This window comes from Eupeodes corollae, chromosome 3, assembly GCF_945859685.1.
Source record: "Eupeodes corollae chromosome 3, idEupCoro1.1, whole genome shotgun sequence".
NCBI lineage: Eukaryota > Metazoa > Arthropoda > Insecta > Diptera > Syrphidae > Eupeodes > Eupeodes corollae.
In genome coordinates this window covers 1,758,632-1,774,553 of record NC_079149.1, presented here as the reverse complement: position 1 = coordinate 1,774,553, position 15,922 = coordinate 1,758,632, and the positions used below count along the sequence as shown (strand labels likewise).

At 32.3% G+C, this 15,922-nt stretch overlaps 1 protein-coding gene across 1 annotated transcript in view; it reads left to right on the top strand.

The window, feature by feature from the left end:
* Positions 1-523: 523 nt before the first annotated feature.
* LOC129948922 (cyclic nucleotide-gated channel rod photoreceptor subunit alpha) overlaps positions 524-15,922 on the top strand; it is a 94,437-nt gene continuing 79,038 nt past the window's right edge. The window contains exons 1-3 of the mRNA XM_056060072.1: positions 524-1,045; positions 1,219-1,546; positions 5,406-6,292. Coding sequence (XP_055916047.1) covers positions 658-1,045; positions 1,219-1,546; positions 5,406-6,292 — 1,603 coding nt within the window. The 5' untranslated portion in view covers positions 524-657. The remainder of the gene's footprint in view (positions 1,046-1,218; positions 1,547-5,405; positions 6,293-15,922) is intronic.

The following is a 15,922-nucleotide window of genomic DNA, read 5'->3' as shown; positions in this document are numbered from 1 at the left end:
TACCATATCCACCATCGACCATCTACCATAACCATATCATCCTCCTTGTAGTGCAAACATCAACCACTATTTATGTTGTGTTCCCATAATCCCCTTAGCCCGCCCGCCCGTTCCAAGAGCAAAATAAAAACAACAACTCCACCGCATCAACCACAACCTGATACCTTCAAAAATATATAATAATATAGTGTTGCATGAATGCCTGCTTGCTGCCTGTAGCCTGTGTTGTGTCCTCTCTATCTCGGTTCAGAAGAGTACACGCAGATTTAACTGCAAAAATATATGAACAAAATAAATAAATAGAACAAAAAATACGACATCCTAGAGATGAATTATATTTGTTGTAGACTTTATAGCGATCCACCACCAACCACCACACCATATAACCCACTTTTTACCATAACCCGCCTGAAAATCCCACAAACGGGACCATAGACATGCACGCTTTGATTGTCCAGACCTTTTGTGCGGAAATATGTTTCTCAATGTTTCTCTTCTCAATCTCAATCAGGTGGCAATGAATTCGACCAACAGTCGGCTGATTTTTCAACCTCACACTGCAACTTGATTCCAATTCCCGCCGTGCGAGAACAGCTCAGTGCTTCGAACGCCACCCTGTCACCCCAGAGGGTGGGAAATTTACACCTAGCCCCCACCATGTCAACATCTTTATCGGCCGGTGGCAGCACAAATCGATACTTGACTCTGAGAAGCCCCATTCCCCCGATGCAGGGACAAGGCCAAAAGCCTCGAAATAGCTATCCGGAGTTTCTTCAGCCGAGGCTTTCGTTGAATGGAACCGTTTCGGGTCACCGGCACTTAGTGCCGTCTCCTCGGCCGTTGTTTCGGGAACAAAGTTCACGATCCTTTCAGCCATTTCTAGAGAGTTACACAGGCACAGTGGCTAGCGGCGGCGGCGGCAATGGCGTTGGCAGTGGCATGCACACGACAGAACTGTCAATTACGCCATCTGTCGCTGGCGACGAGCAGTATATTGATTTGGGCAGTTTAAGGCGCTTCTCAATAGATCGTCAGAGTTTCAATGGTAAGCAAACTTGACTGGTTCAAAAAAATGACATAGGAATTTCGACATCATCATTATAGACCTTTTTTAATTCAAACATCCCTTAATTTTTTATAAACTTAAGACCTAAGCAATTTTTAATTGAGATTTTAATTAACTTAGGTTATTTTTGTTTGTGTAATTTAATAATTTAGATCTTGGATCGAAATTTGGAATGTCGCGGCCGCAATTCGGTCAAAGCGTTTCACAGCAAGGTTTCTTTTCATCACACGACAGCCTAACAGCACCATGTGTAACACGTGCCTCAAATCCACATGTAGCCAGCACTGCCTCCGAAATGGATTTGACACGAAAGCCACAACGACGGAAATCAAGGGGCCGACTGAAAGCTGGCGAACAGCCTCTGCTCGGCTCATGGAATCGCACTGGAATGAGAGGCTCACAAGATAATACATTGGGCACTGGCGCTTTAGCGTCCAGTAATCAAATAAATAGTGGAAATTATTGCAATGGAACTGATAGGTAAGTTAATACCTAGAAATAAAATGGTTGTGTTTGAATGTGTTTTATTTTTGGAAAAATTAAACAAAACTTAATATATTTTACTGAGTAAATCTTCAGCTTTGTAGAAATTGAAATAAATATGAAGAACCAGCTTGGAATTCAAAAATTAAAGTTGAAAAACTTGAATTTAAAAAAAGAATTCTATCGAAAGTTTAGTGATAACATAAATTACGTTCGTGAATTGAATTTAGTTTTCCTTCAACTTTTTAAGTATTAACAGCAATCGCTAATTGACATAGGATTTTTTAAGACCTTTTAAGTCTTCTGTTCTTGAACATTTACTTCAATAAAAGGAAGATATAGAAATAAAAATTACACATTTTTTTTACAAATTCACAAAGGAAATTAGGTAAATAGTCGAACCAATAACCTTTATTTTAGATGTTCAAGGATATTAAGCTTGAACTCTTAAAGAATTTTGGGTACCTGTCATTTATATTACTACAGCGCCGGTCATTAGAATTAGGTTCACACCATTTAAAATAAACTAGAGCCGGAATAATTCTGTATTTGCATTTTTAAGAGTCCTCCTTTATTAACACTTTCTTCAAGGCATGAAGAATTGAATTCGTAAAAAATTTTAACTCGATATTTTAACCAAACATTACCACATTAACTTACGACGGAGGCGATAGAGAAGTCGAAAAAAGTGGATCCCCCTATTCCGTCCGTCTGTCTGTATATTTTCTTCCCTACAGCCCAAACATCGATTAACTTCAAATTTGGCAATTAAGGTTTTGTTACATTTTATGTTAGGTTTTTTTGATAAATTTAAGGCTAAAAATAGCAGTATACAAATGTTTTGGCCAAAAATCGTATTTTCTCACATACAAACCGATAAATTTTTCTCCCTAATTTTTTTTCTTAATTTCCCTTTTTTCAATTTAAAAAAAAAAATTTTTGTATTGGTCACTCCTATAGAATAGTTATTTTTTTTTAGTTTTCTTCTCAAAAACTAATAAACTGATTTCAATAAGTTTTTTCTGCACAAGCTCTTATAATATCTCAATAATATTTGGTCATCAAAAAAATCAAATTTTTGAAAACAGATTATTTGCAAACACATTTTTAAACCTTAAAATATATGAAATATTTTTAAACGACCTAATAGTGAATTTTATTAATCTTAAAATTTTTGCCTAGGCCTTTTGTCTTCACGTTCGAGTCATCCCCAAACAATAATATTTCGGTCAGGAAGACTATTCAATGTTTTGTTGTGTTATCTAAGCTTTCTTGGCTCTGTGGAAAGTCCTTTCATGAAAGTTCTTATAAGTATTTTTTGATATTTTTAATGAAAAAACTCTAATTCAATCGTTCTGAAACACAATACTATAACCTATACCAAAACAAGTGAATGCTTTATCCTTAATAACACTCTCTTAACGGTGAACCACTTTCTTTTTTTCTAATTGTAGACCTTATTTGAGGAGCTGACTGGCAACTACGCATAATTATTTACTTAAGGTGGCGCTATAGTCCTGTGTAAACTAGGGCCTCACCGAACAAACTACACCATCTAGATCGGTCTCAGCTCGATGTCTCCAGTTTCAAGCTCTAAATTGAGTGAGGTAACTTTCTAATTTCCACCAATGTGTGGATTCGAAAACTTTCCGGGCGGGAGCATTGGTTTCCGTGCGCTCTACGTAACCAGCCATCTTAGTCGTTGAACTTTTACACTTCTGGCTAAGTCTGTGTCGCAGTACAGCCCGTACAGCTCGTCATATCATCTTCTCCTCCACCCCCCTTCTATGCATACGGGACCTTAGATCACACGAAGAATTTTTTTTCTCGAAACGACCCAAACAGCTTTTATCCGCTTTTGTCATTGTCCATGGTTCAGCAGGACGGGGATGATGAGGGCCTTATATAGCAACTCTTGGTCCTTCGAGAGAGGGCTTTGCTACTCAATTGCTTTCTTAGCCCAAAGAAACAGCGCTTAGCAAAAGTTATTCTTCGTTTGATCTCAGCGATGGTGTTGTTTTCTGCATTTAAAGCGCATACTAGGAAGATGAAGTCCTTGACTACCTCATGCTATTAACCAACTTATCTCCAGCGAGTGGCTTTATTAGACTTCAGCTTAGATATGGCAATCTTTACTTCATCTAAGTCGGGAGGACGCGATTGTTGGCCTTCGTCGTTTATGTTGAATGGATCATCCTGCCTGACAGCGGAATTCGATTCGTCGTCGCCGTTATACAGTCTGCAGAAGTGGTCCTTCCATAGCTTTAGCATTGACTACGGTTCCACTATGATGTTTTCACTCTAGTCTTTGCAGCCTTCGGAATATTTGTCTGCCTTTATTTTTGTTACTAGATTTTCAATAAAACATGATTTCAAAAGAACATTGCTTTTTTTTTTGTTGTCTCTAAACTCTTGTTCTTGTTTGTTTCTTCTAAATATATAAGTGGAAAAAAGAAGGTTTTCCCTTATAAAAGCTGCGAAGCTATTCTATTCGACCGCAGTGTAAGACCTAATGATAAAATGTATGCAACTTTAATATGCTACCATGACTTGAATAACGTGTTTTACGGGCACCAACTGATCATGAGTTTGCTGTGCAATGCGTAGGGTATCGGCTCCAGTAGATTCTCCGTGTAGAAACTCTGATGTAGATACATCAAATTTCAGCCATCATAGTCAAGTTGTCTTTGAAGTATTCAAACCTTACAAATGTTTATATAGACGAGGGTTGGATGGCGTCTCATTGCTCGTATGGTAGTATATAAAACCAATTTCATATGCGTCCTTATACACAAAGCAAAAAAGGATTTTTTTAAACTATGCTCTCCATTCCGATATACTTTACTGCTCTCAGGTAAAACATACAATTACTATATTTAAAAAAAGTAGAAGAAAAAATAGTAATGAAGTCTTTGTTGATTTTAAAATAGCATAGCTCAAACTCTATTAATAGAAAACCGCACCGTCAATGAAACCAACTCATGAGCATGTCACAAAGCCAAAGAATACCCATCACTACATGTCAAAGTGGGTGCGTTTTTCCAGTCCCAATCCCAGTCCCAGTCAGAGTCCTTGTAGATACCTCTGTAATTATAATCAAAATCACAGGATATTTTTGCAGAACAAAAACAAAAATTAATATAAAAAAGTTTTCCTTTATTCCTCTCACAGGACTAAGGAGTGTATAATTAAATTTCTTTTTATTATTATTTTGGCTTAAAATATTCACTATGAAAAGAATAACATCTTTTTCCTTCTTTTTTATTTTGCACTGCTCACTGCTCAGCCATCTGGGGAAAATTAAAAACCTTTATGATGAATTATATTTTTGTGTACCGAAAAATGAGAGCTAGCCATTATATAGGGTGAAGAGGGGCAATGGGAGAGGGGTGCGAGTCTATTCTGAATAAATTGTTTTTAATTTAAGTCAATTTTATACGCGAGTCAAAAAGAAAATGAGCTTTCTGTGTCAAATGTATATGGATATTATTTTTGTTTAAATTAAAAACTCAAGTCACGTCGAGTTTTTTGAAAGTACTGAACCCCAGTATTCAGTACGACTACTGACTGATTATTGTACAATTGTCAAAAATTCCAATGAGAACGCTGCTGACTGCTTCGGCAATTACAAAACGGAATAGTGAAGAGAATTTTAAGCTTCTAATATTTCAGATTATTATCAAAATACAGTGGATTTTATTTAAGAATAAAGTAAAATTCCTACAATGGATCAGAAGTGGAATTAGCAAATAAAAATTTAATGAATTTAAGACAATTCTTCTTTCTTCAATTATATTTAATTTATAAATATTGTTGATCCTTATAAATGTTGTTTACTTTTGTTGTATATTTTCAGACTAAACCGACGTTCTGGTTGTGCGACAACAGCTAGCGGTTGTAATCCAAATAGTGGAAACACCTCAAATCTACGCTTTCGCAACAGTACTAGCTCAGCGATGACAGCCGGATCGGCGGCTAAATTCACATTCGTATTCGATCCGGCGGGCCGGCTTTGCTACTATTGGTCAATGGTTGTTAGTTTAGCATTTTTGTACAATTTCTGGGTGATAATCTACCGGTTCGCCTTCCAAGAGATCAACGGCAAGACCATTGTCGTATGGTTCTGCCTTGACTACCTCTCGGACTTTCTGTATCTTGTAGATATACTCTTCCACTTTCGAACCGGCTACCTCGAGGATGGCGTACTACAAACGGACTCCTCGAAACTCCGCCAACATTACATGAACTCAACGACATTCTACATTGATTGCCTGTGTCTACTGCCATTAGATTTTTTATACTTATCGATCGGTTTTAATTCGATACTGCGCTCGTTTCGTTTAGTAAAGATCTATAGGTTCTGGGCGTTTATGGATCGCACCGAACGCCATACGAACTATCCCAATTTATTCCGGTCAACGGCACTCATTCATTATCTCCTTGTGATATTCCATTGGAACGGGTGTTTATATCATATTATTCATAAGAACAACGGTTTCGGGTCCCGGAACTGGGTGTACCATGATTCGGAGTCGGCCGATGTAGTTAAACAGTATTTACAGAGTTATTATTGGTGTACGTTAGCTTTAACGACGATCGGTGATCTGCCCAAGCCCCGGTCGAAGGGTGAATATGTTTTTGTGATAATGCAATTACTTTTCGGTTTAATGTTGTTTGCAACGGTTTTGGGGCACGTGGCGAACATTGTGACATCGGTGAGTGCAGCGCGAAAGGAATTTCAAGGTAAGTTTTGTTTTTAAATATTTTCTTACTTGTTGTTTTTTGATTAACTATTTTTGTTTTTTGAATCTGAATCATGAGTAAAATGATAAATGATATGCGTGAATTGATTCTACAATTATTCGAATTAATAGTGCCTGCTTTAAGTGGGGTGGGAAACTTATTATAAATTCTAATTCAAACAATGGAAGGGCCTATAGAATAATGCGTAGGCAAGGTTCCTCATTTATCATTGAAGTTTTCTCCCTCACAAGTCACGACTGCTGATAAGAGATTTTCTTGTGGATTTAAATTTGTTAAAGTGAAGTGAAAAGTTGCTTCTAGGAAGAAAGGTCTGGTAGCTGTTGTGACTCTAACAAAACTCTATATAACCTAATCTGTCTGGGTGTTTGAAACACCTTTAATTTAAGAACTAATACTTTAAATAAATACAAGGGAACTTATTCCGACCAGAAACTTTTGAAAAGTGGTTTTAATTTCACGAGGGTAAGACTTTTAGGTATTTTGATTATTAATTGTGTCTAAGGATAAGCATTTGGTTTTTGATAAAGGAGTTTGGTATTAATTTTTCATTGATTTTCTAAAATTTTTAAAATCTTCATAAAGAGAGATTGTGATAAAAATAATCAGCATAGATATTTATTTGACAATGTTCCCAATTTTGGACATTATGCTGGCTGAATGCTTGATTTCCATACTCTGGGTAAACAATAGTACAACTTTTAAAATACATAAGAATTCAAAAATATTCTTAGAAATAACTTCAACATTTATATTTTCAAAATCTTATTTTTCCAAGAACTCTGACTTTGTCTGCCGTTCGTGTTTTTCTTTGCATTTTAAGTTACTTGTTTTTCTTTTTACTATTTTTCTCGCCAAGGGTGTCACCGCGAAAAAGTAAAATAACTCGAGTTAAAAATTCTCTGCACTCTCAAAACTCCATAGTGGTTCGTGGCTTTGTTTGAAAATTCCTTTTTGTTTTCTTTCTCTTTTAAGGAAAAGTTTAGTTTTTCTCTTGTTCTAACTCAATGGAGGAAATTAGAAGCGACAAGTAGGATTAAATCGTCATGGCTTTTCAGAAAATGCAAGACAAAAAGAAAAACTACACAAGTAAAGTGCAAAAAAAGAAGGGAAAATAGGTAACTTCCCTTTAGCATATAAAGTCAAAGGTAAGTTCCCTTCTAGGCAGCAAATTTTGTTTGGCTAATGGAAGCAGCTATGGTAGCGGCAGTTGGCAGTATGTACCTTTAGGTAATAGTAAGCGAGGAAGAGTGTAATATGAACGTGTTTGATGTGGGTAATGGCATAAAGGATAGGTAAATGTGTAAAAAGCATATAAAAGAGGAGCTTGGTTTCGATAAGTATGTTATATAAAAGTGCTGCTGTTGAAATTGGAATAAGGAAATTATTGAAGTTTTTTTTTCTTACTCAAGGAAAATGGTTTTTGAATCTTATGATTTTTTTTTGTTTTTTCTTTATTTTAGATTAAAGTCTTCAAGCTTAAGTTTCTGAGAAAAATGAGAAATAACGAACGATTTTGTTTTTGAGAATTAAGAGCAATAAAAAATGAAACTGATACGAGTTTGGTATCAGGATTTTGAACCGCATTCTGAAATATTATATGACCAACTGTACCTTTTGTACACAAGCCATCATCAGCTTTTTCGATTTGTAAAAACAGTAATGGTAAAATATGACTTCCTCTTTAACATGGAAATAAGATTATAAAAGTATTGTTTTTATATCCGAGTATGTATTTGTATTTGATATTTTTGAAACAATACAAAATAAAGAAGTATCGTGTTTTATAAGAGAATCTTAACTACTTTGTCCAACTTTTAACGAGTCTTTTCGATCTTTAGAAGATTAGAAGATTACGAAAGATAATATTTAGTATGAAGATAAAAGATTTTTCTTTGATAAACAGCTAATTTTTCATACTACTTTAGTACATTGCAAAAATCCATTTGGATCAATTGCAGGAAGAAGGAACCTTTTGCAAATTGAATCTTCAAGATAATCTCTAAATATATATGTAAAAAGCTCTAATAAGCACAACTATAGTGATTTTATCATATTCGTATATTATATGGTAAATTATTTTATGAGATAAAAATATAAGATTATATATAAAAACACAATTTGGATGTTACTATTTGGGGTTTCCATTAACCATTAACCTTTTTTCAAATATTAGGAACTTATACAAGTTAATAAAGAAAATAGAGTTGATTTAGAAGAAAAAACGTTTTGAAAACAAAATTCCAAATAACTAACACTATGTTCTTTATGATTCAATGGCCCTTTTAATAATAAGACAAAGCTTAAAAGGCTTATGTCAATATAAGAACATTATTAAAATGAATGAGTCTAAGAAACTCAAATTTTCAAATATAGAGCAAAATAAGAACTTTAAAGGACGAAAAACAGGCTTAAATATAAAAATAATTTTTTCAGTATAACATCATGTAGGTAAATTAACAACAATTTCAACCTTTCTTATTTTAGTTGGGTCAGATAGAATATCGTATTAAAACCTCGATTTCTTGATGATCCAAATAAAGAAGCCACACTTTTACTACTCTTAAAAAATCCATAAAGTTTCTGCACTAACACATTTCTGATGGAAGCGTATTGAAAAGTTTACAAGAAATAATAGAGTACGAGTTTCTGTAGTTTGTCGTGCAAAAAAGGGAATATTTATAAAGAAAGCGGAATTCCTATGTAGGTTTCTCATGTGCGAAAAAGGCTCTGTTGAAAAAAAAATGTCAATACTTTAAAATAATGTAAATGAAGTACAGATAAAACTTGCAAACATCGAAATGTTTCCATTGACTGCATTTAGCAATGATTTTTACAAATATTTCTTATGGATGGTTTTTAAATAATGTTGAGTTGTTGGAGATGGTTGACATATGCACCATCCCAGCAGCATATAGCATATTATTGTAGTTTTTAATTATTATTCTTCAAGAAATTAAAAGGGCATAGCTTTCTTAGCGACTGGGAGACAAAAGATCATTTTTAAAAATTGTTATTTTTTGGTCGAATTTAAATGTTGGACCATAGTAACACTAAGGTATTTAAAGTCTTCTACACTTTCAACTATAAACCAAATACTGTTGCAATCGAGGCTTCTTTCAAATGATTGACCTCTATCAGTATGTTTACTACAACTGTGTGAATGAACAATTATCGGAATGCCAGGCGATACTTTTCGGGTACGATTGAAAAAAAAACACAAGCTTTATTTTATTTCAGACGATTAGCTATGTTTCGCAAACTATAAGTAGGTGCAAATCATGATTTATAAAAGCAATTTGATTTTAGGGACCAGAAAATTTTACCTATCAAAGAGAACTTTAAAAAGGAGAATAAATGTAAATAAGAAAAAAAGGCTGAGATGCGAAACGTCTGAAAAGATATTTGAGTCGAAAATCAATTTTTACCAACTTTTGATAATTTTTGTGTTTAGTTTTTTATTTTTTGTCAAAAAACTGTCAATTCGTTTTTTTTTTTTCAAAATTGTGTGGACTGTTGAAAATATGTTTCTTATATTTAAAAATTTTAAATTATAATTATTATAATCTCAAATTTTTAAAAAGATATTCTAGTCGAAAATCAATTTTTAACAATTTTGATTAATGTTTTTTTTAGATTTGTATTTTTAATAAAAAAACCAGACGTTAAAAACTTTATTTTTCGTTGCACAAAATTGTTTTGGAGACAAAATCATTTTTTATTCGTAAAATTTCCGACGTGACAATTATTATTGTTCAGTTTTTTTGATTTATAAAAAAACCTTTAATAGGAGTTTTTTTTCAAAAATATACTTGTTTGGTATCACGTAACAATATATTATCTAAAATTTAATTTAAGTCTCTAGCGTTTTTGGATCGTGAGATATTAAGGGTTAACTACTATGTTCACCTTTTTTTAAACTGCTATGTTAAAAAAAAACCGCCTAGTAATTTTCTTGAGAGCCCTTTCTGCATCTTTCTGCCTTTTTGTCTGTATAACAAAATTTATTTGAAGTCGATATCTCTTCTGGTTCTTGACCTATGAACAACAAAAAAAACGTCACAAACGTACGGACGTACGTACACACGCACTTACAGACATCTTTGGACTCTAGGAACCTTGAGACGTCGAGAAATGCCAAAATTTTCAATTTGAGAAATCGGACCCATTAATAAAATGGGACCAAGTGCGGAACCCTGTGGAACTCTTAAGTGGTCAGTCTTAGGAAAACTATATCTGGACTGAATTTGTTTGCAACGCGTTCGAATCCACGGAAGCCAGCTTTATAAAGTTTATCTAGTAAAATGTTAAGACACCACGACGTACGTGCGTTTTGTTAACAAAGTTGTCAGTTGAATTATTCTAAACAATTTTAAAATTACTTAAAATATTTTGCATATAATGAAATTGTTTGATTTCAAAATCTATTTTTGTTAACGAGATTTTTAGTCCAATCAAATTTTAGTAGCATTTCTTAAAAGTTGATATTTCTTGTACAAACAAATACAAATTCGGTGAATTTAATTAATTTGAAGTCAATATCTTCTGTGATTTACGAGAATATCACTGAATGTTGAAAAAAATATTTCTAATAAGCCAAATTTAGTTTGAAGCCATCTCAATTTTTTTGAAACTTATTTGAGTCGAAATCAATTTTTAGCAACTTAAAGCAATTTTTTTTAAGGTTTTTAATTTTTATAAAAAAAATTACCAGATATCAAAAAATTTATTTTTTAAGGCACAAAATTATTTTGGAGATAAGATCACTATACGTTCGTAAATAATTCGTGGTGAATAATATTTTTCTTTTCAAATTGTAAAAAAATCGTTGATTGGATTTTTTCCAAAAATATATTTGTTTAGTATTACCTTACAATATATAATATAAAATTTAATTCAAGTCTCTAGCGTTACTGGTTTGTGAGATATTTAGGGTTAACCCAAATTGCTATGGTAAAAAACCAACCATCCATTTTTTTTTGAGAAATTAATTTTAACCAATTCTTAGCATTCGTTGTATTTCTATTTAGGTTTTTTTTTAACAGTCAATATAATTTTTTTAAAATTGAACAAAATGTCAAAATCGGAATTCTTTGTTGCAGGTACAAATAATAAGTTTAATTGTTTTAAGTTCACTCCGATTTGTAGTTGTTGACGTATTTAAATTTGGCATTATAAACAATATATAAAAACATTTCTTTGAAACATATTTATTAAATTTAAGTTTAAGGTATATACTGATTTAAATAAACGCTAATAGTATGCATAAAATTTCATATTTAATCCATTCAAAATATCCAATCATTTAATCGTTTTTAAAAAATATAATAAAATAAATTAATTAAAATAAAAAAAAATAAAGTTTTTGTTGTTATTTTAATCGTTGTTTGAGCCTAACAATTGTTTTATATTATATTTAACTAATTAATAATAATTATCAAGAAGACTGGGAAATAATCCTTTAAAGTTAAAAAATAAATACATTCATTGTATAAAATTAAATGAATATACAAATTAATTGATAAGAACAACAATACACAAAAGTAGAACAACATTTATGTTCACACATCAACAATTTTGAGTGCTCAAAAGTTAAAGTTTTTGAATTCAATTGAAGAGTTCAAATGAATGCACAATTATTGAACATTGTGTCAATTTAACAAGTAGAAAGTACACAATCATAAACTGATATCCTATCGACAGCGATTTTAATTCACAATTATCAAAAGTAACCTATTCTGATGTATTTACCTATACAGTTCGTGTCACATGAATAGGCACATGCTTTATACGTTTTTTATTTCCCGATATTTCTAAAACTCTTAGGTTTTTTTGGAAAAACCTAAATGTAGAACGAATGAGGTTTATATTAAATTTATATTTGAAAACAAAAATGTTTGGATTAAATTGATAAATTCAAGTTTTACGAAGGTTTTTCCAATGAACGTCATAAAAAGTACCAACAACTTCTTAATTTTGCAACAAATTACATCATTTGAAATCGAGAAAATCGGAATGGCAAATACCGTCGTCTTTTCCGATGAACAACAAACAAATTATTTGAATGGACCTGATGAATACAGCTCCTATTTTTATGATTTAAGAAAAAAGGAGATCTATCTTGCAAAACGGCACAGCCAAGGCGGCGGTACACAACATATCACAAAACTTTGTTTTTTAATTTTTTTCAGTACCGAAATCATTCTCCAAATTTTCAAAAATTTGTCGTTGGGATTCTACTGTGCATTCAGCTTTATGATTAAGAAGCCCTTGAAGTGAAACTTCAGCTAATGAATCCGATATTTTTATCGTTTCAAGTGGTGGGTAACAATCTTGTTTGGCATTAAGAACTTTTACATAGCTTGGAAAAACATCGATTTCAGTTTTTTGGTTTACCAAGTTCCTGATGATTTGGTACTGATGTTTTGACAATTTTGCTTTAACCTGTACTTGAAAGTATGATTTGTTTCAAGTGGTTTAATTTGAACACTTTCTTTGGACGCCTCCTCTTTGTTGTATACGAGCTTTCAAAAAATGGCTGTTTTGGTCTGTCTTGAGGTTTTTGTGAGATATTCACTTCTGATTGGTCTTGTACAGAATTAAAATCTTCTTCGAAGAAATCAAGCCAAGTACTAATTTTAGACAAAAGTACGTTTTTGTTCTTTGAAGAGGGCTCCCACCTTCTTTGAAAGCATTTACAAAGATTTATTATCTTCTTTTTTGCTTCCAAATCATGAATTGTATTAAATTGTTTAAAAATTGTCCAAGTTTAGTTGGCTTTTGAAGCACTACCAACTTTCTTAGCTGAATGCCAAATATTGAAAATATCGATTCCCTTTATCACATTGCCTGAATCTAAATCAGTGTTTTATTGCGGGTCAACATTTTAAGATTTGTGCCAATCTGCGCTCAATAAATCATATATATTCTGAAAGAAGAGAAATAGCACTAAATTTTGATGTATAGGTTATAATCGGAATTTAGCGGCATTTGATGGTTTTTTTCTTCAGAAAAACACAAATCATGCACCAGTTCTAATGAATGTTAAAAAAAAAGAAAAAAATATTCAGAAAACTATTTAAATGCCGTCATGATATATTGTTTCAATATTTAAATCACCTTTTTTCAAAAATTAACTTTGAACAATCTCCAAAAATTGATTTATGCGAAGTCGTTCTTTCAGATTTGTTTTTTATTCTAAAATGCGAAAAAAACACAACTTCGTGATGCGACTGAGAGCTAACAACTTATTATTAATGAGAAATCTTACTGTCACTTAACTGTCCCGTTGTCATAGATAAATTCTTCATTAAAAATAAGCAATTTGATTAACCTTGAAATTTTGACCTTTGACTTATGAGCGGAACCACTGTACAGTGTAATGGAATGGGGAACAAGGGAAACTATCACAGTGGAGCCGGATTTTCAAAGCTCTTAACTGACGGTAATAACTTACAAATCGATTCGGAATTATTTGGTGGACAAGGATAAACTTCCCAAAACAAGTTTAAATCTCTTGGATAGAATTCAAAAAAGGGCTTTTAAAATGATAGGCGACAGAACTATAATCGAAACATTTACATCGCAAGAACACCGCCGCAATGTTTCATGCCTTTCGTTGTGTAATCGATATTTTTACAAACAAAGTTCTGTCGAATTAGCCAGTCGCATTCCACCCCTTAAACAATTCAGCCGTAATACTCGCACTTCTAGGAATGCTCATCAGTTTACCCTTGAGCTCAATTTCGGACGTACTGTTAAGTACAGAGATTCTTTCTTAAATCGCACATCGAGAATGTGGAATGCTTTGGCCAACTCTGTTTTTCCCTCTCATTTTGATCTTCAGAACTTTAAGACCAATGTGCACCGGTATCTCCTTTTGAATCCTTCACTATTTTCCTAACGCTCGCATTGTGTTTAAATATAAACATATAAAGGGTACTAATAACCCCTTGAGTGCTTGTGAATTAAAAAAAAAAAAACAAGATAATGCACCTTTATTCAGGGCAAAATGTGAACCTTTTACCATGGCCCCCATATTCTTCTGAACTGAACATCATGGAAAACGTGAGAGGATGTCTTTCAAAAGAATTCTATAAAAGAGGACGGCAATACCAAAAAAACCGAAGAGATTATTGAAGCCATAAAACGGGCACAAATTTCGTTTATTATCTGACAGCACTCTATGAATCAATACACCACACGTCACTTGAAGTAATTCAGAAATCAAGAAATCATTAGGCATCACACTTTACTAAACATTTTTTCAATCCATTCGATTACACCAGTATTTACCCAAACCCTTGTTATTTTTTTTACTCTAAAAGGTCTTACAGGTAAATTTAGATCTTGTCCTTATTCATGTGACACGAAGTGTATGTTGTGTTTTATGTGAAAGGTACATATTTTATAAATACTCATTGTCATTATTATTGATGTTATCCTTGTTGAATTTACACATTCCACTCTCAATTCATATTTAATGTTCATGTGCATTATTGATGCAAAACGATTAGTATACATATATTTCATAATTTGAATATTAATTCAAGATTCAGAATGGAAACTAAAAAAAAAAAACAACAGGTCTGTTAACTTTATCATGATTTAAGGTTATTATACAAATAAGTGTGTCCTGATGGCTTGCTACTCCAAATTGTTTAAGAGTTTACTAGTTTTATTTATAAAAAATCATACAAAAAACTTCAATAAATATATTTATGATGAATTCAAGACAGTATAAATTATGCTCTTACAAAATAACAAATTCTTAATTTAATTATAGGGATATTCATTAAATTCATTGACAATTTCATGACACATAAATCCATCAAATTATTGTACTCAAACCAATATATTTATATAGGTTAGGTACTATGTCTCATTCCAACTTTCTATAATAGTCATGTAATACAGATTAACGATAGGAAATACTTTAATTGGAACCTATGTACTTTAGATACATATGCAGGTATATAATATATGCAATGAATAATCCCAATCGATGGACATTTGTAATAACGTGTTTAATAGCAATATATGTAAATTTAATTAATTTCAATTGACCAAATTGATGAGTTTACATTCTTGTAAGACAACAAATTCATTGTTTTCTATTTTAGTGCATCAAATTGCATAAGAAGAAAGGACTCAAATTTCAATATAACCATTTTCAAAATACATTAAGTTAATGGTGCACAAAAAATTATGATGCATTAGCAAAGAAAATAATGCAAACAAATTGAAATTGAGGTCAAAATGAAAAAGGAAGACGAAAAAATGAAAGAGGACGTCTCATAATTCTGTCCTCATAGCGGACTTCTTAAAAGTCACGCTGAATTAAAAAAAAAAAGAGTCTTGGATGTGACCAACTCTTATATCTTCCCATTTGTGCCCTTCAGTATGATTATTTTATTTTACAATAAGTGAAATTATAATTTAAGGAACTTCGAGAAGAATTAAATCAATAAATTGGAGCTGTTTTTGATCGAGACATTCAGAATCTTAAACAAATTTGATGGCACTTTTGGTATAGGATTAAATTTTTGTGTAAGAAATCTTTTAATAGATTAAACAAGAGTGAAGTCAATATCTTTATTTGTGTTCAAGATA